General features: G+C 40.4%; 2 protein-coding genes across 43 annotated transcripts in view; both read left to right on the top strand.

The window, feature by feature from the left end:
• NRXN1 (neurexin 1) overlaps positions 1-23,567 on the top strand; it is a 1,213,652-nt gene that overhangs the window by 103,198 nt on the left and 1,086,887 nt on the right. For 13 of the 42 annotated variants that reach the window (XM_042861203.2, XM_065589596.1, XM_065589594.1 and 10 more), the window contains exons 3-4: positions 367-384; positions 10,155-10,184. The exons of 9 other annotated variants lie outside the window; for them this stretch is intronic. In XM_042861203.2, coding sequence (XP_042717137.1) covers positions 367-384; positions 10,155-10,184 — 48 coding nt within the window. Of the gene's footprint in view, positions 1-366; positions 385-10,154; positions 10,185-10,988; positions 11,001-23,567 lie in introns of all 42 variants that reach the window. 20 more of the 42 variants (XM_042861209.2, XM_065589583.1, XM_065589597.1 and 17 more) reach the window with 4 other exon arrangements.
• Positions 3,900-6,177, top strand: LOC135982535 (uncharacterized). The gene is made up of 2 exons (XM_065589606.1): positions 3,900-4,613; positions 5,608-6,177. Exons 1-2 carry the CDS (start codon positions 4,037-4,039, stop codon positions 6,081-6,083), a joined length of 1,053 nt encoding a protein of 350 aa, XP_065445678.1. The 5' UTR covers positions 3,900-4,036; the 3' UTR covers positions 6,084-6,177.

A 23,567-nucleotide genomic window follows, 5' to 3' on the forward strand; every position in this document is an offset into this window, starting at 1 on the left:
AAAACACAGGAAAATATAGTTAGAATTCCCATCACAGCAGTTTTTAATTATTTACTAACTAAAGACCTATGAGAAGACGTTCTGATTAAGTAAGTAGAACTTGCTTCACAAAGAGCTGCAACAGATTCTTTACAATTTCTTCACTGAGGAAATAGAATTATTTTGTTTTATATCATGTAAATTGTCTTGAATAGAAGAAACACTGATTCCCTGGTGCTTATGTTTTCCCCTTCGGATGGTAGCAATGGAGCACTTGCATGTTGTGTTGATGCCTTGCATGATGAAGACATGCAATGGCAAGTTCCAGTCTGCATGCTGCTTAATGAATGTTTTCCTTTTCTCTCCTTCCCTATTATGTGCTTTCAGAAGACAACTATGTGGAAGGTGGGTGCTTTCTACCTTATTTTCCTAAGCTCTTATTTTTCCCTTGTGCTTAGTGTGTTTCCCTTCTGCTTAGTGTTATTATGGTACGCGTATCATTAAACACGGTAAGTTGCATTTTTTCCCTATGCAGATTGTCAGGTTGATTGGTTCAGTGTGATTTTTTTTCCATATAGAACATAAAACAAATCCAAATTCCTGATTTATTATACTGTGTAAAGCCAGAATAACTCCACTGAATAATGGAGTTACTCAGGATTTATGCGTGTGTGACTGAGATCTAAAGTGTGAATTGCTCTCCAAATTCACCCATCAGGTTTACAGAAATCTTGAGTGTTCTGTATGAAAAATGATACAAGATAATGTTTGTCTGATCAATGTGGAACATAATTCCTCCTCATCATAAAGAATTTAATGCATGTTAAAGATATATTTTAATAACTTAGGAACATAAAAAGCTCTTTTCTTTTTTATATTACAAATATCAGTTATTGTATTATCCTTTTCAGTACAATGCTTTAGAAAAGCTTGATTTGTCAAAGATTCCAACATAAACAGCTCTGCCTTGTCACATTGGGAAAATAAGAGGTGTGTGTTTTTAATAATAACATTGGTATTTAATAAAGTCCCCTTAAAGAAAGTAAGACACAGGGCAATGGAAACTAAGCACAATGGCCATCTAGCCAGAATATTGGTAAGTAAATCTGTTAGCTGGTAGAAATGTGTACATATGTGTCATCATAGTATTTAAAGATACAGTATGTTAATACATTGTTTGATACCTCCGTTTGTTGGCAGTCATTTTTGTCATCTGCATTATAAACCAATATTTTCAGGTGCTTTTTTACCTGTAAAAAATTCTCTCTGGGCTTAATCTTTGCATACAAGGTTCATGTCCAAGGTTATTTATTTTAAAAAGAGTTGGTCTATTTTTAAATTCAGGAACCAACATTACAGATATTTATTTTCTTTTAATACACTTTTCAAACTACTTTTAAAATCTGTAATTTCTTAAGGATGCTTGGTATGCAAAGTGACTGGTCTTGCGTGGATCTGTGACATAATGTCCCTGCAGTGTATGTATGCAGAGAGCCATCATAGTGATCTGATCCATACAGAATCCAAGGTACTGTGGCCCTCTGTATCTGTCCATGTTCTACATCAAATATATGGCAAGGTGCTCAGAGATTCATCAGGTCTGGATGCTTTGGGCATTTTTGTGTGAACATATGATGCCAGTGTAAGAAACATAACAGTTCAAGAAAATATTGGATCAAAGCTTGAATCGAAGAAAGTATCTACTGAAATTGTGACAGCTTCTCTCTCTCTTTCTCTCTGAGCTCCGTAATAGGATCTTTCCTTTATTCTTAATTATAAATGAATGTTAAATAAAAATTCATTAAAGTAACATTGGTATTGGCACCCAGACTGAAAAAAGCATGGGAGTACAAAAATAAGGACCCAATTCTTTAGCTGATCCATGCATGAAACTCATTGAAGTCAATGGGAGTTCCAGATGTGGATCAGAATGATTATGCCTAGGTGATGAAGAAGTACAATTTATCTATTCAGATTAAAGTCAGAATAACAGACTTAATCCAGATTTTTCTTAGATTATTTGATCAAAGTTGCAACCATAAATTTACTCCAACATAGCCTTGGATGTGTTTACATACTTTTGGTTGAAGTACATGGGGGCTACACATGTAGACATAGATCTAAGTTTGTCCAGTGTGCCTATTGCTGTGATATCTGAGCACCTTACAAAATTATTAGGTGTATATACAGACATATATTTAGTTTTAATAAGTTGAGACAAATTTATCCATGCTATCAACTGAAGAAATTTTATTAATATTACTGAAGTTGTACCAAGGCTAAATATGTTCACTGAAGATTTATTGTGCTCTAAATTCCCTGTGGTTTGTGCTCTGCATGTGACTTACTCACTAAATTATGAAAATGTCCTTTCTTTCATATTCACTTCCCCTGACCCATTCTGCATACTTTAAATGTGTTTTTCTAGTGCCCAGCTTAAAATGAAGAGAGAAGCAATCACTTAAAATGCATTCCTGGTGGGCATTTTATTCCTAATTCACAAAGAAAAGGCTTTTACAATTTTGCTTGTAAACTTGTGGTGCACAAGTAATTATTTTGAAGGTATGCCTATAGGTGATGACCTGTTTGATTACCATGTTTTATTGGACTCCATTAAAATGTTCTCTATTTTGTACTGACTACAGTTTCGAAAACCTAACAGTGATTGTTGTCATAATTAAATTTACCTGTATTGTATTAGCCTCTCTGCAGATTGTACTAGCAATATAATAACAATACTTAGCTCTTCTATAGCCCTTTTCATTCATATAGCTCAAAAAGCTTTATATAGTAAGGTAAGTATCATTATCCCCAGTTAGCAAGTAAGTATAAGTAATTTTACTGTTTGATGCAATATTGACAAATACAGTAAAATGCAAATTTAACAAAATACAATCAGTTTTAGAGGAATAAAGAGGCCATAAATAGGACTGGATTTTTCCAATTTATTAATGGCGGTTCTATTTGAGCAGGGAATGTTCATTTTGACGTCACCTCCTTTTTAAATTTAAACAGCTCGGTAAGTGACTCTTAAAATTCAGGAAAGTTCTATGATGCTCTCAAGGGGCCTTTCTGTAATTTATATTTATTTAAATTACATGAGAATATTTTATTTGGGACTGACAATGAGACAACCTCTTTTGCATCATATTAGTAAAGATATTGAATCTGAGGACAGCAGTAAAGCTGTTTGTGTGGGATTTTTTTGTTTGACAAAATCTTGGCCTATTTAGATCAATTAAAGTTTTGCCATGGAATTAATATTTTGTCCTGATAGAAGGCCAAGCTTGTAAAAGAATCTCCCTGTTGCTTTCCCCCCAAGAGCAGGGGAAGGGGTCTTTTCACATGCTGCAGTTGAAGGGACCCAGGTAGATGCGGGTAGCTTCTGGAAAGTCCAACTTCACTCCAGAATAGCAACAGTATCCTGGTTCCTCTTCCCTCCCTGCTGAATGCAGTTGTTGCAGGATCAAGAGTCAGGGATTTCTTATTACCCTTGGCACTACAGTAGAAAAGACAAGGATGCAAACCTAGATCTGAGGTAGTGGGGAAATGGGAGTTATATAGTGCCACATTCCACGGGGGTTCGAACAGTGAAACTTCACTGAGTGAAGTAAAGCTTCAACATAGATCTATCTACATCAAATTTTTTTGGAAAGTCTCAGGCCTGGTCTACACTAGGCGTTTATGTCGAAGTTAGCGCCGTTAAATCGAATTAACCCTGCACCCGTCCACACTGCGATGCTATTTAGTTCGACATAGAGGTCTCTTTAATTCGACTTCTGTACTCCTCCCCGACGAGGGGAGTAGCGCTAAATTCGACATGGCCATGTCGAATTAGGCTAGGTGTGGATGGAAATCGACGCTAATAGCTCCGGGAGCTATCCCACAGTGCACCACTCTGTTGACGCTCTGGACAGCAGTGCGAGCTCGGATGCTCTGACCAGCCACACAGGAAAAGCCCCGGGAAAATTTGAATTTGAATTCCTTTTCCTGTCTGGCCAGTTTGAATCTCATTTCCTGTCTGGACATCGTGGCGAGCACAGCAGCACTGGCAACGATGCAGAGCTCTCCAGCAGTGATGGCCATGCAGTCTGTGAATAGAAAGAGAGCCCCAGCATGGACTGATCGTGAAGTCTTGGATCTCATCGCTGTGTGGGGCGATGAGTCCGTGCTTTCCGAGCTGCGATCCAAAAGAAGGAATGCAAAGATCTACGAGAAGATCTCTAAAGACATGGCAGAGAGAGGATACAGCCGGGATGCAACGCAGTGCCGCGTGAAAATCAAGGAGCTGAGACAAGGCTACCAGAAGACCAAAGAGGCAAACGGACGCTCCGGATCCCATCCCCAGACATCCCGTTTCTACGAGGCACTGCATTCCATCCTCGGTGCTGCCGCCACCACTACCCCACCAGTGACCGTGGACTCTGAGGATGGGATACTGTCCACGGCCGGTTCCTCAGACATGTTAGGGGACGGGGAAGATGAGGAAGGAGATGAGGAGGGCGAGGCAGTTGGCAGCTCTCACAACGCTGATTTCCCCGACAGCCAGGATCTCTTCATCACCCTTACAGAGATCCCCTACGAAGCGTCCCCAGCCATTACCCCGGACACAGAATCTGGTGAAGGATCAGCCAGTAAGTGTTGTAAACATCTAAACATTTATTTTTAACAAAACAGGAATATTAACAATTAAAAGAATGGGTTGTTCATGATTAGTGTGCCCTAGGCGCTTAACGGTTTAGTAAGGGGCAGTGCAAGTTTTGAAAAGAAATCTAGCAATGTCCGGTTTTCAGTGATTGTCCTGCACAAGCCGCTCTACTGTGTATTCCCTGCTACTGCAGCTACAGTAAAATGCGGTCTATATGTGCGGGGATAGAGCAGTAATCCTCCTGGGACATCTCGATGAAGCTCTCCTGGAGGTAACTTGAAAGCCGTTGCATGAGGTTCTTGGGGAGAGCGGCCTTATTGGGTCCTCCGAAGTACGACACGTTGCCGCGCCACGAGATTATCAGGTACTCGGGGATCATTGCTCTGCACAGCAGGGCGGCATACGGCCCTGGTCTTTGGAGGCTTTCCCGGAGCATTCTCTCTTTGTCGCTCTCGGAGATCCTCATCAGGGTGATGTCGGCCATGGTGACCTGCTTTTAATTAGGTAGGGGAATGTTAGTGTTGGGACTGCTTTCCCGTTCCTTTACAGAACTGTCACCGCTGGTTTGCAGCCACGCGGTGGAGGCGGGAGAGGGGCAGCCGAAAGGGATCGTTCCCGGGGACAGCCGCGAGGGGGTGGGACAGGGGCAGAGTTCCCGCTTGCCGGATTGCTGGCAGCAGGGACTGACATTGATTTAAATGTGAAATGAGGCCAGTGGTAATATAAAAGTTTTAAACTGCCACAAGTGTACGGCTTACCATGTCTGCCTGCAACAGAAATTCCGTTGTGCTGCCTCGCTTCTCAAATGTGCTGTTCAAGACCCCAGGCACAGAATGCGAAGGCCGAGAATTCGACCTTGTGCTGAGTGCGCATGTGAAAGGTGCTGTGCATGGTCTTGTTCACAGAGAAAGACTATGTTCTTTGTTCACAACTACATTTATCTTTCAGAGGAATTCACTCCCTTTTTCCCATTTCCACAGCCCCGTCTGCGACTGTCTCACAACCTAGCCTGGAATCACACTCCCAGAGGCTAGCGCGGATTAGGCGTAGGAAGAAGAGGACACGGGAGGACATGTTCTCTGAGCTTATGGCCTCTTCCCAAGCCCAGGCAGCACAGCAGACCCAGTGGCGGGAGAACTTGACCCGAATGCACCAAGCCAACATGGATCGGGAGGAGAGGTGGCGGCAGGAAGACCAGCAGGCGACTCTAACGCTGCTTGGACTACTGAGGGAGCAAACGGACACACTCCGGCGCCTTGTGGATGTTCTGCAGGAACGGAGGCAGGAGGACAGAGCCCCGCTGCAGTCCATCTCTAACCGCCCTCCCCCGCCACCAAGTCCCATACCCACCTCACCCAAAGTGCAAAGAAGGAGAGGCGGCAGAGTCCCTGCTAACTCTCACTCCACCCCTGCAGAGAGCTCTAGTAGCAGAAGGCTCTCATTTCCCAAAATTTGAAAAGTTCTTTCCTTCCCGCCTGACACAAGCCCACGTCCAAGTTTCACCTCCCAATGCCATGTGTAGTTGATAATAAAAAATTCGTTTCTGTTAACTACTGTTTCAATCATGTTCTTTTGGAGGAGGAGGGGAAAGGGGGTTGGAAATTGGACAGGACAGTCACCTTTGGCAGGGTACATAGTCGGGGGCAGGCACAGCAGCAGGGCACATACACAGTGCAGTGATGCAGTGACTAGTTGCCCCGGTTAGTCTGGGAGGTTGTTTTGATGTAATGTTGGGGGGGGTGGGTTGCTCTGTGACTTTGTGGCGGGGGAGGGCAGTTACAGATCTTAAGCGCCGGTCCTTAGACAGGATCACAGAGCCACACAGCATGGGATCTGTAACCGTCCTCCCCCTGCCACAAAGTCAAATAGACCTCCCATACACACAGTCCCGATCAGGAGGGGTGACAGGCTCCGTTGAAACAAGCATCCCACCGCAGCGGAGCCTGTCAATCCTTGAGTTTAGAAGCTGCATTCGCATCACAACACTAGACCCGCCCCGCACCACAGTCTGCGTCCCAGTTTTAAAAAATTCCCGCTAAAACAGTATTAAAGAAAACGGTGTGCTTTAACAAAGTAGAACTATTTTTATTTCGACACGTGTGTTGGAGGGGGGGTGAAGGGGGTATGTAACTGGATAGGATAGTCAACATTACCTGGGTAAAGAAACGGGGGCAGGTTTAGCTTCTCAGTACACAAACTATAAAATCACAGGTTACCCTGCTCACTCAGGAACTTTGCTTTCAAAGCCTCCCGGATGCACAGCGCTTCCCGCTGGTCTCTTCTAATCGCCCGGCTGTCTGGCTGTGAGTAATCACCAGCAAGGCTATTTTCCTCAACCTCCCACCCCGCCATAAAGGTCTCCCCCTTGCTCTCACAGAGATTGTGGAGCACACAGCAAGCTGCTATAACAATGGGGATATTGGTTTCGCTGAGATCACAGCGAGTCAGTAAGCTTCTCCATCTCCCCTTGAGACGGCCAAAAGCACACTCCACCACCATTCTGCACTTGCTCAGCCGGTAGTTGAAGAGTTCTTTTTCAGTGTCCAGGGCGCCAGTATAGGGCTTCATGAGCCAGGGCATTAGCGGGTAGGCTGGGTCCCCGAGGATGACTATAGGCATCTCCACATCCCCAACAGTTATTTTGTGGTCCGGGAAGTAAATACCTTGTTGCAGCCGTCTAAACAGACCAGAGTTCCTGAAAACACGAGCGTCATGAACCTTGCCCGGCCATCCCACGTAGATGTTGGTAAAACGTCCCCTGTGGTCCACCAGTGCTTGCAGCACCATGGAAAAGTATCCCTTTCGGTTAATGTACTGGGTGGCCTGGTGGTCCGGTGCCAGGATAGGGATGTGAGTTCCATCTATGGCCCCACCGCAGTTTGGGAATCCCATCGCTGCGAAGCCATCTATGATCGCCTCCACGTTTCCCAGGGTCACTACCTTTGGCAGCAGTACATCAACGATTGCCTTCGCTACTTGCATCACAACAACCCCCACGGTAGATTTGCCCACCCCAAACTGGTTCGCGACTGACCGGTAGCTGTCTGGCGTTGCAAGCTTCCACAGGGCTATGGCCACTCGCTTCTGTACACTCAGTGCAGCTCGCAACCGGGTGTCACTGCGCTTCAGGGCAGGGGACAGCAACTCACAAAGTTCCAGGAAAGTTCCCTTCCGCATGCGAAAGTTTCGCAGCCACTGGGATTCATCCCAGACCTGCAGCACTATGCGGTCCCACCACTCAGTGCTTGTTTCCCGTGCCCAGAATCGCCGTTCCACGGCATCAACATGACCCATTGCCACTGTGATGTCCTCGGCGCTGGGTCGCCTGCTTTCTGACAGGTCTGTGCTACTCTCAGACTTCAGGACATCACCGCGGTGCCGTAGCCTCCTTGCCTGACTTTTCTGCATCTGCCTCAGGGAAACCTTTATGATAAGCTGCGAGACGTTGAGAGCGGCCACAACTGCAGCGATGGTCGCAGCGGGCTCCATGCTCGGAGTACAGTGGCGTCCGCGCTGTCAATGACTGGAAAAGCGCGCGAACTGTTTTCCCGCCGGCGCTTTCAGGGAGGGAGGGCGGGAGTGATGGACGGATGACGACAGTTTCCCAAAAGCACCCTCGACTCATTTTGTTACCCAGAAGGCATTGCCGGCTACACCCAGAATTCCAATGGGCAGAGGGGACTGCGGGAACTGTGGGATAGCTGACCACAGTGCACCGCTTCGAATGTCGACGCTATCACCGTTAGTGTGGACGCACAAAGTCGAATTACTGTCCTTAGTGTGGACACACACGTTCGACTTTGCAATATCGATTACAAAAATTCGATGCAAGTAAAATCGAACTACTCTCGTAGTGTAGACAAGGCCTCACACAGTTGCAGTATGACTGGAGCAGATAGGGCACAACATAGAGGTAGAAACATGTATGCCTTATTTACCTACTACCATTGCTAACATCAACTGTGTCACAGTAGTGTAAGCTACACTTATGGGTCATATTTAGCATTCATTTACACTGATGTGAATCCATAATAACTCTGTTGATTTTAGTTTAGCCTAGTGTAAATGACAACAGAGTGTGGTTGTAAAGTGAGGGTCAATTCAGGTATTTGAATCCACTAAACAGAGTTTTGCTTTAACAGATTTCACTGTGAGAAGGTTCACATATTAAAACTGGTATTTCAGGAAGACTTTCAATTTGGAAACCATTGTTCATTTAATGGGAACACTGCTTGTGATTTAAGCTGACATGCCTTGAATTCTTCAAATAGTAATATGGATTGATTGTAGTCAGAAGTATCTTCTTTGAACTCCCCCAACTCCTGTAATACAACTCACTTGTGCATCTAATTTTCTTTGTGAATTAGAAGTAGCAGGAAATCTCTAGGAAGTCCGCTTTCCAGTAAAAACCAGCATATTCTATTGCACATCTTCTTTGTGTGAATCAAGCTTTATAACTGCAACAGGAAAATAATATACTATATTTTCTATAGTTGTTGGAGAAGAAGAGTACACTATTAAAATTGGAGCTACTCTATGTGAATAATACATTTAAAAATGAGTCCCAGCAAAGCCAATGTTATGAAGAATGTCTGTTTTAAAAATTAGATGTAAAATTCAAAATTCTTTAAATTTCAGAAAAAATGAATGCTATATACTGTCTATATATTATTAGCTCTTTTCTTCTGTATCAAAATGTCCTTTGTGAGGCTGCATGCAGCTTTTTCTTATTTGGCTAAATAATTTAATATTATTGGCTTGGAGGCTCAGAAATCAGACTGAATGATTAAAGTTGCAAGTCGCTTGACTGGAAATGCAACTTGACCTTTACAAGTCTGACTGAGTATGATCTCAAATATGTAGTTGAAGCACAACTTATTTTGCACAAATTTTAAAGATCTCTAGCCTAAAATGCTATCACTTTAATTTTGTTTTTTAAATCTTCTCCTGCATATTTAATATTTAAGTTGGCTCCTCTGGAATAAACTTATTCTGCCATCATGTGTTTCACACAAATAAGGAGACATGCCTTGCATTGTCATCTCAGTGTCACAAAGAAGTTATTTTATTTAACGATTTAAAATGCTCATTTTTGATGAGGGGAAAAAGATCAGACCCAGCCCATTTTTCAGGTTTACACTTCTCCATGTTTTTAATGTAATTTAACAGCTAGAGGACAGCAAGTCCTCCTGGTGAAAGAATTAGAAGCAATCTGATCAAAGACATATGAAATATTTAAAGAACTGGTTGGACTTGAAATCATTTTCTTATTATTTTTTCTCATTCTAACTATTACATAGAAGAAATATACAATACAGCATTACCCAGTGTTTGAATTGCAGTTCTATTACTCTTTGCCCCCAAAGCATTCCAACCAGTGGTTGAAAAATGCTCTTTGATTTCCCTCTGTGATACAGACATCCCATAGGAAACAGATGCCTGTCACAAAATATTTTTGTCACTGTGGCAATACCACCTTCCCATGCACCCTTGTTCATTGCTGACTGTGCTCTTGTTTCCCTTCAAGGTCTGGCGCACCTGATGATGGGCGACCAAGGTATGGGCTCTGTTCCTTTTCCACTCTGCTTTCATTGTTTCCTTGTTCCGTAGCTGCTTTGAATCCATCACTGCAAATGATGGGCAAATGCTTGAAAGCTGTCTTTGGCTGCAAATAAACACATAATTTTAGTCACAACTTTCTTCTTTCATTTTATATATCTATATATATATATATTTGTTTGCTCCTTAAGCTTTGTTCCTTCTGTGCCCTCCCCCCCCCCCAATCTCACAATATAATAACTGAAAAAAGTGAGAGATAAGAAGGTATTGAGAAAATTCCATGCATTTATCAGAAAATACAATTATGGGTGATTCTATTAAAGGCAAAAGAAGCACAAGAGCACTCACCAGATAGCTTCTGAAAGAAGATACTCAGTTTGTCATATTGTACCCAGTGAAGAGTCCATTTACATTAATGCATGGCTGATTGGAAACTTGTAGAAAGCACCTGCTCCTGGCTTCTGGAATGCTTAGAATACAGTTTTGCAACATAATGAAATCAATGTTTTTCTCCTCTTCAGCCATTGTTTGTCACTTCTGTGTCACACTTTTTAAAAAAAGCATGGGTTACTTCTGTGTTCCTCTGCATGTTCATGATTGGAACAAATAAACTAAATTCTCAATATGACACTGATTGCATCTCCATTTGTCTATAAACACTTACTTTAAGCTTTCTCTTTTCATGTTCAGATACTATTGCATTTACATATACTCATGACTCTTACGTTGTTTCTCTCCTCTTCTTTATTCTCTCTTTGTCTGGAAATGCTTTCTTCATGGAACCATTTCATCAAATCCATAGGTAAAAGTAAAGGTACTACATGATTTTCTTTCTTTTAAATTCCATCTGTATACTATAAATTATGTCTGAGTTATGCAAATGTATTTAGAGCTTTTTGCACTGATAATGTGAGGTAGGTATATTTTTACAAAATTATTTCCTGAACATCAAGGTAAGGAAAAATAGTGGTTTTTTTTAAAGTTTGACCTGCTTTTTGAAGTTTGTCTTTTATTTACGAGAAATTTAAAGCAATTGTACATAGCCACACTAAATGAACCTAAAATTATAGTATATAGTCAGGATGAATTAACAGTCATCTTTTGAGGTATGAATGCTCCTGTTCTCAGTGAATAGTAGTCTACACTATTAGACTGACATAAGCACAATGTCGCCAAACACTGACACAGTGGAGGTAATCTGTCCAGGGCCAATCCATACCTTGATGTAAGTCTAAGCATGAATAGCACTGACTTCAAGAAGTCCCCGCTATGAGCTGGTCACCTGTTTATCTGTAAGATTTTTCTTATCAATATTAGCTTTGTACATACTGAAGTGAGAATGGGACATGGAGAGATGAGGAGGAGCAGACAACAGAGCAAAGTACGGTTTTATTGGATTTTCTTCCCCCTTCTTTTTCTTGGTATGAGAACAAATCAAGCCAGGTATACTGTACTTCATTGCGTCACTTGGTAAGTCTGATGTAGAACATATGCAATAACATCAAGAATTTTAATATTCTAAAGAAATACCAGCTTCTGCTCCCAGTGTACTAGTTCAGACCATCAAGTATGTATTTTTTTATTTATGTTGAGAAATTAGCCTGCACATACTAAATGCCCCTAAATCTGTTCTTATTGATCATTATAATATAGTTTTACTCATTTTGGTGAGCATGTGTCAGGAAGTGCCTGTTCCTGCTATTCGTCCTATGCTTTGGCTTTCTGGTTGTATTTTACAGTACAAACTAGACAACACAGAAGCATGTTGAATGTGTTTGCACTTTGTGTGCCTTCGAACAAAGAGTGTGCATGTAACACAAAACTGTAATTCTAGCACCATTAGTTCTACAGTGTGCATTATAGTTCTTCACATCAGCCTGCTTGAAAAGAGTGTGCATCTGATTATACACGGGGCCTAATATTTAATGGGTTATATGAGTTCTGGAGCTTTGAATCTTGTTGTTTTAGGAAATGTTTCAAACCAATGGAAGAAGAAACTGTTCTTAATACTTTGCATTACAGTTTGTACCAATTACCTTGTAACTCTAGCTTCCTTGATCAGCAAATGGTAGCTGCCTTGGGCATCACCTGTATCACAATACAGGTTTTACAATACTGGAGCGTTTTATGTGGTCTTTGAAACATACACCTCTACCCCTATATAACGTGACTCAATATAATACGAATTCGGATATAACGCGGTAAAGCAGCGTTCTGGGGGGGCGGGGCTGCGCGCGCCGGCTGATCAAAGCAAGTTCAATATAACGCGGTTTCACCTATAACACGGTAAGATTTTTTGGCTCCCGAGGACAGCATTATTTCGGGGTAGAGGTGTATTGTTAAGAAAATCATTCCATAGACTATCCTGCACACAGTATGCATCATGCAACAAACACCACAATGTTGTGATATATATCTATATATGTATATATTATGCATATAAATCATAACTGACATGCTAATACAGAAAGTAGAACATTTAGCAAATCATAATGGATGATTTCTGGGGGGAAAAAACAAAAAACATGATGTTCTTGTACCTATTTAGGCAAAATATCTATTATTTTTTTTAAATTATATTTACAAAAAATGTAAAGTTAAAAGTTGCATGGAGAAAAGCTAGATTTAATATCTAATGATGTGCACTATGATACAACTAAAATATCAGAGCCATCAAACCTAGTAATTATTTGCCTGACTGTGGTATTCTTATGCCATTTTGGTCTTTTATTATATTTATTCTGTTTATGTGGGAGTATTTATACTGATCTATGTTTTGATAGTTTCACCAACATTTGTTCTCCAAGTATAGTATATTAGGTAAAAATGCAAGAAAAGGGAAATAGGCATGTTCAAACATTTTTAACATACAGTAGTGAGTAGCTGTATACATTGGGTCAGCTGAGGTAAATTGGCATAGTTCAATTGACTTTTGTTGAAGCTACACTAATTTACACCAATTGAAATTTGGGCCTTGAAACATCAGATGTATAAAACTGCTATGACACAACACCTTACAGCAATGGTTCCCAAACTTATTCCGCCGCTTGTGCAGAGAAAGCTCCCATTGGCCTGGAGCAGCGAACTGCGGCCAGTGGGAGCCACGATTGGCCCAACTTGCGGACGCGGCAGGTAAACAAACCAGCCCGGACCACCAGGGGCTTTCCCTGCACAAGCGGTGGAACAAGTTTGGGAACCACTGCCTTACAGTATAACAAACTTCAACCTAACAATTTGATGGGGCTTTTCATTGGGAAATTCCTTAGCCCTATTTAACTTTCCCATTCTAATTTGCATTTACATTAGTGATAGCTACAGGCAATGATTGCAGACTTCTTTGTGCTAACATCAAGACCCAGCCCTCTCATATTTTAATTAAATATTTTGCTTTAAAGGACAATTGGAATGCAAGCAAAAATATATCTTTTAGAAACTATGCAAAGATTTTCACTCCAAGATGCCTGATTGAGGAAGCTCAGCTCAGGCCTATTTATCCACCATTTTAGGACCTTAACCTGTGTTTCTTGTAGACCTTAAAACACTCATTTAGTTTTATTGTATAAATAAATAAAGATTTCCAAGTGTTTACACTGACCAAGTAATAGCTGAGATGATGGCCCAAATTTTGCTCTCCTATATAAGCATAACTCCCAAGAGGGGACTGCAAGATCAGACCCAAAATGGATTTTAAAAAATTGAAACACAGTGGTTAAGATTTTTAAAGCAGATTAGGTGATTTAGCAACAGACCTCCCATTGAAATTAATTGGAAAAGTGTGGGTAAGTCCCCTAGTCAGCTTTGAAAGTCGCCACCATTATTCTTTGCAAAATTATAAATATTCTCAAAGCAGTCACTGTCCTTTAGAGAAAGAAGGAGAACCTTGACAGAGGTCACTGCATTAGGTAAATGTCAGTACTCAAGGCCACATATCTTGATCCATTCACACAGCTGGTTGACACCAAAAGGAACTGCACACAGATCAAGGGCCCTGTTTTACATTATCTGTGATTCCCTTTTTTCTTTCTTTCTTACTTTTTTTTTTTTTTTTTTTTTGTAAATGCTGTGTCAAAACCTAGCAGGAGCTGAGAACTTGCAACTCATATTGAAGAGAGTTGGTGTTGGCTTATTTACTTTAATGAGCACTGCAGATGTTCACTCAGCTCTTTTTAGGATTTCATACATTGTGAACAACCAAAGTGTATAAAAGTGTTTGTATATTTAAAATTTATCTAACTGAATTATTATGTGGTACACACTAATATATATAAGGTAAGATAGCAACTAGGTTTGAAACATAAAATATTTACAGTTTTTGGTGACAAATCCTAATATAGTCTAGATCAGTGGTCACCAACCGGTCAATTACGATCGACTGATCGATCCTAGAGGATCTCCCAGTCGATCATGATCTCTGGCGGCGCAGCTTGGCTGCTGCTAAGGCAGGCTCCATGCCTGCCCAAACCCCACGCCGCTCCCAGAAGTGGCCAGCATGGCCCCGGGGGTGGGGTGGCAGGGGTCTCCCTCTGCGTGCTGCTCCTGCCTGCAAACATCGCCCCCGCAGCTCCCATTGGTCGGGAATAGGAAGCTTTGGCCAATGGGAGCTGTGGGCTTGGTACTTGCAGAGAGCGACAGTGCATGGAGCCATATGCCCTCCACCTCACCCCCTGGGGCCGCAGGGATACGTTGGTCTTTTCTGGGAGTGGCGTGTGTCCGGGATAGGCAGGTAGGGTCAGCCATGCTATGCCACTGACCGGGAGCTGCAGGAGGTAAGTGCTGCCTGGTGGGAGGCTGCACCCCAAACCCCAGCCCTGAGCCCCCTCCCGGAGCCAGCAACACAAACCTCTTCCTGTACCTCAACACTCTGCCCCAGCCCAGAACTCCCTCCTGTACCCAAACTCCCTCCCAGAGCTTGCACCCTTCACCCCCCTCCTGCACCCAACCCCCCTGCCCCAGGCTCAGCCCAGAGCCCCCTCCCACACTGCAAACCCCTCGGCCCCAACCCAGAGTCAGCACCCTCTCCCAAACTGCAACCCCCTAGCCCAGTGAGTGAGGGTGGAGGAGAATGAGTGATGGAGAGAGGGGGGGAATGGATTGAGTGAGGCGGGGCTTTGGGGAAGGGGTGGGGCCTTGGGGAAGGGGCGGGGTAGGTCCTGGGATGCCCTTAAATTCAAAAAGTGTTCTTGGACATAAAAAGGTTGGAGACCACTGGTCTATATAGATTATTTTATCATTTTTTTTCTGAACTTTCATCTTATCTCCTTTTGGTGAGACTTCCCGCATACATAGTTGATCAAGGCTTATTTTGTATATTCCTACAAGCTATTTTGCCTGTGAACATAAATTAATGTTTTATTTTTCACAAGGAATGAAATGGTCATAACTTTTAGTTATTAAAAGGAGTCACAAAGTGGTATTTACAGTGTAGTTACCACAACAAAATAAATGACTTCTGTGACCTTTTATTAATATTACTATTCTCAGAACCTATAATATGGATTTCTCATCTATATTTTGTTTTATGTAAATATTCTACTCTTCACTGTGTATTTTATTTAGAATAAAATACTTTGTTCCTACTGCTGTTCTATTAGATTATTGGTTGAATACAGCTTTAAATCATGTATATCAGTAGGGCTGTCGATTAATCACAGTTAACTCATGTGATTAACCACAGTTTTAATCACACTGTTAAACAATAGAAAACCAATTGAAATTTATTAAATATTTTGGATGTTTTTCTACATTTTCAAATATATTGTTTTCTGTTACAATCCAGAATACGAAGTGTACACTATTCACTTAATATTATTTTATTACAAATATTTGCACTGTAAAAATAATAAACAAAAGAAATAATATTTTTCAATTCACCTTGTACAAGTACCATAGTGCAATCTCTTTATCGTGAAAGTGCAGGAGGGGGCATGGGGTGCTAGTTCTGGGAGGGGGCTCAGGGCTGGGGGCTGGGGTGCGGCCTCCTACCAGGCAGCACTTACCTCCAGTGGCTCCCGGTTGGCTGACTATAACAGTGCCATGCAAACACCTGTTCTCACTTTCAAGTGATGTAAACAAGAAGTAAGCAGCATTATCTCCTGAAAATGTAAACAAACTTGTTTGTCTGAGTGATTGGCTGAACAAGAAGTAGGACTGAGTGAATTTGTAAGCCCTAAAGTTTTACATTGTTTTATTTTTGAATGCAGTTATTTTTGTACATAATTCTACATTTGTAAGTTCAACTTTCATGATAACGATATTGCAGTGCGCGACTTGTATTAAGTGAATTGAAAAATACTATTTATTTTATTTTTACAGTGCAAATATTTATAATAAAAATAAATATAAAAGTGAGCACTGTACATTTTGTATTCTGTGTTGTAATTGAAATCAATATATTTGAAAATGTGGAAAACATCCAAAAATATTTATGTAAGTACTATTCTATTATTGTTTAACAGCGCGATTAACTTGTGATTAATCACAATTTAATCATGATTATTTTTTAATTGCTTGACAGCCCTACATATTAGTCATTTAAGTCCATAAGAAACTAATATATGGTATCTAGCTAAGCAATAGCTGTTTCTACAAAGCCTAATAGTGCAGCTGACACTTTATTAGATTACAGATTTTTGATTTGACTGGCACAATGTATGTAAATGCAGAGAAAGGACTTCAGAGCGTCTAATGTTTGTGTCTATTTCCTAAATAATGTCAACTAAATTCTGCATTGAACAATCCCATACACAACCCGTATAATGTAAATAGGATTCTGTTGGGTGTATGTCAGTGCAAAATTTGGCCATCTTATAAGGCTAATTCAAGAATACAGTATAATAATCATGGGGGCAAAAAGACCATGGAGAATTTAAATACTTCAAAAAAGTCCTCATATAAATGTCAGTATTGTATGAATTCTATTAATTGCTATTGGTAAATTGATACTTTGTTCCTGCTGAATAGTATTTTACTGCAGTTATCTCCACTGAAATCAGTTGGTGAAATCTTGGCTCTGTTGAAGTCAATACTAAAACTCTGTTTGGCTTAAGTGGGGACAGAGGTTCACTGGTAGAATAAGTTGCTACCCAATATGATTAAGGGTATTAGAATATTGCCCTGTGTGGTTATCCTGCATTTCCTTTAATGAGGTTCAACACACTTGGGTGTGTAATCCTGGCCCCAGTGAAGTAAATGCAGGTTTTGCCATTCAAGTCAGCTAAGATTTCACTCTGGATGTGTTTCCCTAAGTTTTTCCTTTGTCTCCAAAAGAGAGAGAGAGAAGTTTTGGCCTCTTACTTCCAAGATATTGTTAGCCTTCTGTAGGTCTTGTAAGCCTACTTCTTAAATCTGCTAGTGACACTATCTTGTCCAAGTATGTTGAAAGATAAACTATTGTTAAAATTTACTGGACTCAGTGCAGATGCATTACTTTAAGAATTTCAGACAGAGGGGATTTTCATTGTTTGAGAATGTAAACAATTAAAAACTATGATATGCTCAACTACTGAACTTCATGATTGTCTCTATTTACAGGAAAGAATAAATCACTGAAGTTTTAAAATTTATCAAATTTATTAAACATGTAATGGGACACAAATATTTTGACAGGCTTAAACATAAATAGGACCTAAACATCATGGAACTTTAAAAACCATTCTAAGTTAATTTTCTTAAAAGTATTTAACACTAATGAACTTTAAAAATAAATAAAAAATAAGGAACTTAATGTAAAACATCTGAAAATGTGTGCGATCCATACGCATGCCAAAATGGAACAAAGTCTTTATCTGTCCCTCAGTGGGAAGTATCTGCAAAGCATCAGTTTCCAGTGAGAGAGATTCACAGTTATGGAGAGACTATAATGAAACAGTGACAGGTATTTCTAAACGTTATGAAAATTACATTTGTGTCTATGTGTGTGAATTTCTCTCTCTCTCTCTCTCTCACACACACACACATACACCTTTTTGTGTGCACACTCTCTCTCCTGTAAATATTTATCTTGCTATCCACATGACTTATAGCTAATCTCTCCAGTTTTCCCTGAAATATCTCATTGAAATATATTCCAAAGTACTTCATCACAAGAGTGAGATACTTAACTACATAAAAATTGCATTACATTAAATCAAAATGAGTGACTCATGTTTCAAATGAGTGAGAACTAGCAGGTCTATAATGTTGAAGTTGCAGTTGCAGATGCATCTTTGCTGAGTTATGAACAATAAATGTTCCATAAAGAGAAAACCAGCAGCATCAAATGACAGTTCTAAGAAGTTTCTGGATAAATTATGTGGCTAAGGAAAAATCAGTCATTATCAGAAGCAGAACTGGAAGTTGTGTCTTGAGACTCAGATACCCACAACATGAACTTAAAATATTGGAGTCATGATCAGAAGCATGAATGAGAGAGTTTAGGGATATGATGACAATTTAGGAATGTTTAAACAGAAGACAGAAAGAATTAAAAAAAAAATCTGGGAAAAGTCAGCACACAGACCATCAATCCTAGCACTTCTTCACCACTGAAATACAATATTTCTCTTATTGCTAATCTTCCTGATCTTATTCACAGCCATCACTATATTTATTCTAGGTCTCATTCTGGTCCATTCCTGGAAAGGAGACAATATCGGGCTGGGACTGCTAGGGTTTTCAAGTCAAAATATTGTTTTATTTGGAAAAAAAGGTAGTTATGGGTGTGATCTAGAAAACATTGCAGAAAAAGTTGGATGTATTCAAGATTTAAGCTTCTTGAAAGAACAAATAACAAATATTTCAGAGTGAGTTGAGCAGACCAAGCATACAGTATCTCAAAACCACATCAAAGCTCTTTCAAGAAGGAAGATATGAATTCCAGTCCAAAAAGTAGATTGGGATTTAGTGAAGTCAGGAAAGAGAAAAACTATCAGGGTGGAGAGCATGAAAACCTTTCTGTGCAGTTAGACAACAAAGAAGAATTTTAAAGCAGCAAAACTAGGTTTTTTTATTCATCATACATACTTCGCTTTTGTAATTTATGTTGGAGAAAAAGAGTTGGAAGGTACATCAGATACAAGATAGCAATCCTAGGGTTTTCTGTTGGCATATGCTTTTCATGCTTACTTAACCTCTTCTTCCAGCATTTGATACAAATATTGAGCCAAAAGCATCCCTCATGTAACTGCAATCTCTTCAATAGAGTAGCACTAGGATTAAATCTGGCCCATTAGGTCTACTATAGCAGCAAGATGAACTGAAGCCAACAAATGTGAGGTCATATTCGGATCTCAATTACACTAGCGTAAACCAGATGTAACTCATCTGAAATCAGTGGATTTATTTTTGATCTCACTTATACTGCTGAAATTCAATTCATTTTGATGTTAAAGAAATCAGAATCCAGCTCAGTGGAGTTAAACCGGTGTGAAACTAAGTGAACTGAAAGGAGAACTGGGACCATGGTAGTTGCTCTAGGGGTGGGATTTTAAAAAATGCTCAGGATTGGCCTAATTCTGATGCCATTAAAATCAGTGGTGAAAGTCCCATTGTCTTTCCTGGCAAAAGAGGCAGGCCATGTTGAGTGATTTTGCAAATCCCAACCTAAATTTACACTGGTGTGACTGAAATCAGAATGTGGGCCCAGGCTCTGCAAGTACATACTTACATGTAGAATGGATCTTAAACAAAATTAGAAAAATATATTTAAATAGTGTGGATAGGGTCAGATTATTCTAAAAAAAATAGGTGTGTGCAACATTTATAACATACTCTGTAGCTGTACTACACTGATTTTTAAGATGAATGGAGCTTGCATGATAAGTCACCAAAGACAAAACAGTAGGTAAGGGGTGGGGTTGTTTGTTTTTTTGTTTTGTTTTTTACTGGCAACAAATTCCTTTTCTTTAAAATACCTAGTTGTGCTGAGTGTAGTACTAAGGTCTCACTCCTCACATCAAAGCCTTCCACCTCAACATCAGCCCTAACTATTTGAGATGTCTTCTGTTTCCACTGCTATGATCCCCTCAACAGCTGTATTCCTCTGGAACAAAGAAATGGTGAAATAATCAAGGCAGGCTTATGAGCACAGAAGACAGAACTTTTGCAGGAGCTTCACAGGATTATGGAACTCATTACATTCAGAATTCCTAATTTCACTACATTCAGAAGTAAAAGCAAAACTCACATATTTGATTTAGGTTTCCCTCTAAGGCCTGGTCCACACTAACCCCCCATTTCGAACTAAGGTACGCAAATTCAGCTACGTTAATAACGTAGCTGAATTTGAAGTACCTTAGTTCGAACTTACCGCGGGTCCAGACGCGGCAGGGAGGCTCCCCCGTCGATGCTGCGTACTCCTCTCGCCGAGCTGGAGTACCAGCGTCGACGGCGAGCATTTCCGGGATCGATCCCAGAAGATCGATTGCTTACCGCTGGACCCGGAGGTAAGTGTAGACCTACCCTTAGTTCTCCACACTCACTAAAAATGACCAAACTATTTTTTCTACAGATTGGGAAAAGCGAGAGAGAGAGATTTGGCCTAACTCTTTTTGAGCTCATTTATTCCATTAAAGACAACAAAGTCATATGGTGGAAAAGTGTGGAGTATCAGCCCTATTATTGATTCTTCTCCCACCACAGCCAGCTTTACGCTGATGTAACTACTCTGATTTCAGTGCAGTTGCCCTTGATTTACACCACTATAAGTAAGAGGGGAATCAGGATCATGTTTTATATTACTTTGCCATTGACACTCATTTATACCAGTTTTCTTATCATCATGTGTTTGACATTTAATTTACAGCACTGCCTGCATCACTGGTGAATTTGACAGAGTTTTCTATAGGTATTGCCTCTTCCTTTCAGGATTTTGCCCCTAAGGAACAGAAATACTTAGACCCAATTCTCTGATCTGCTCTGGCTTCTTGTGACAGACAGACAGTGCATCTGGCAATCCAGTGAACATGGAGCCCTCATGTTTCTCCTACATTGAAGGAATCTCCAGTTAGAGTGAGGCCACCCTAGCAATCTTTGGGCCCCACCATAGATGCATGTCCTCACAACCTAATGATCTTTGACTGCTTTGTCTCCTGGCAACTGGTCATAGATTAGAATAGCCTATTTATGGTGAGGCAAGCCTTACATCAGGGGTATCCAAGACTGGCAAAAAGCCATTTTTATCTCATCCATCTGGGCAGTCACTGAACACTCCTCAGACAGAGCAGGGAATGGGGGATAATGGCCCCCATTGTCTTAATATATCATCACCTCACAAGTATTTACATTTACAAATACTTTACTTATTTCCACCTTCATTGGACCAGTGGTAAGGCTATATATCTCCACTGAAAATGGCTCAAGTAGTATCTCAAAGGTTCCATACAAGTGCCTGGATAATTACTGCCAAAGGGTAAAACTGCAGACTAGTATAAAACAAGTGTGAGAGTACAAGATCCACCCCCATCTCTATTTAACTTAATCTACCTAATCTCCAACACTGCCAGAACTAAATTCAACCCATCCCTCCCATGTGGATTTTACTTAACAGTGGTGTGAACTTGGAGCAACTTCATTGTACTTAGTGAACTTACATTGTTGTGAGACCATGAATTCCAATGGGAGTTGAGCCTGCTTCAATTATGAGCTGAATTTGGTCCTCTTACTTGACATTCCATCACTGGAGTTCTCTGTCGTGGATTGAATCTTAACCGTGATATCTATGTGCAGCTTTGTGAGAAAATTGCTCTTCAGAACAGAATTACAAAATGTATTAAAGGGTGCAGTCTTTGGGGGAGAAGAGAGGGCATTATTATTTCAAAGTAAACCTGGGAATTGGAAAGTTTCTTTGACTTCCAGGACATGTTCTGCATAGCTGTAGAAGATTTAAAAAAAATATGTAAGAGATCTTTTCCCACTACCAGATATTCTAGTCCCCAAAGATAGAGGAAAAAGAAGCTATGTTCTCAATTAACTGAAATGTCATCATAAAACCCTGTATCCCTATGAGTCGTTCCCAGTCCTAGAGGAAAAACTCTTCTTATTTCTAATAGCATAAACACATTTAAATAAAACAAAACGAAAAAAAAAAAAAAAAAAACCTCACAAAGGGTTCTGGAAACGATCCAGGGCCTGCTAGGCCTCATGAGTTTATACCTCAGAATTGTCACTACCTGGAGTCTTCTGGGAGATGCGGGGTTGGGGGTGGGAGTAATAAAAGGCTGCCATGTCTGAGGCCATAAATCATTTAAGCGAGTGTGTCATATCATGTATTCTTCCAGAAAAAAAGAAAAATGATGTTATTCAGTTTTATTCATTGCTCTCAGATAGATAGGTGTTTGGAGGTTTTATTTTTTATTTTATTTATTTTTTTATTTATAGGTGGATTCTGCACTGTGTTGTCCCTGAAATGGATAACCCTTTTAAAGAAACATGTTTTTCAGAATTACTGTTCCTATTGGACTGTGATACAAGTATTACAACCAAAGGCATAACTGATATGATCAGTCTCAGGACACGTACAAAATCTGTATGTCCAGTCTTTCTCTTCTTTTAAATGTGTTACCCACAAAAATTTGCATATTTCTAAATCATGCTAGTTACCCACTTTGTGATACAGGGATGTGCCTGTACATCTCCACCTAGCTGGTATTCTCCTCAGTCAGAAGAGCCAGAATCAGAGAATCTAAAAATACATATTTTAGACTCCTAAAAGCTAATCTACATAATCTTCATCAAAACCAATTATTTTATAGGCAATAAAAGCACAGAATTTGTCTCAAAGTTGAGTTATTGACACCCTTTGAAATCCCATTGATGTCAAAAGTATTGCATATGGTGTATTTCAGCACATAATATGACTGTTTGGATTATACACCTCTACCCCAATATAACACTGTCCTCAGGAGCCAAAAAATCTTACTGCATTATAGGTGAAAATGCATTATATCAACTTACTTTGATCCGCCGGAGTGCGCAACCCCCTCCCCCCCCCGAGCACTGCTTTACCACATTATATCCGAATTATATTGGGCCACGTTATATTAGGGTAGAGGTGTACTAGGACCACATTATGCCATTAATGAAGTATGTGCCAAACTGGAGTAACTCCTGTGATTTCAATGGACTTACACCCAGGTAACAGTGATCAGAATTTCCCCCTAGACCCTTCTGTATTAAGTGTATGTGAGGTCAGAAGTGAGGGAATAAAATGAAATAGGCACAATGTTGTCTACGATATCAATAAAGGAAGGCCTTTTTTTGCTGACAGCCAATTTGATTCATCAGTGTTTCATACTTCAAAGGTCATTTTGTTATCAATATGGTAAATAAAGGAGCATGGAATGAAATAACTCTGGGCAACAGACACCCTCTTAAAATTTAGGAAGGACTATAATTCCTTTATTTG

Source organism: Chrysemys picta, chromosome 3 (assembly GCF_011386835.1).
Source record: "Chrysemys picta bellii isolate R12L10 chromosome 3, ASM1138683v2, whole genome shotgun sequence".
NCBI lineage: Eukaryota > Metazoa > Chordata > Testudines > Emydidae > Chrysemys > Chrysemys picta.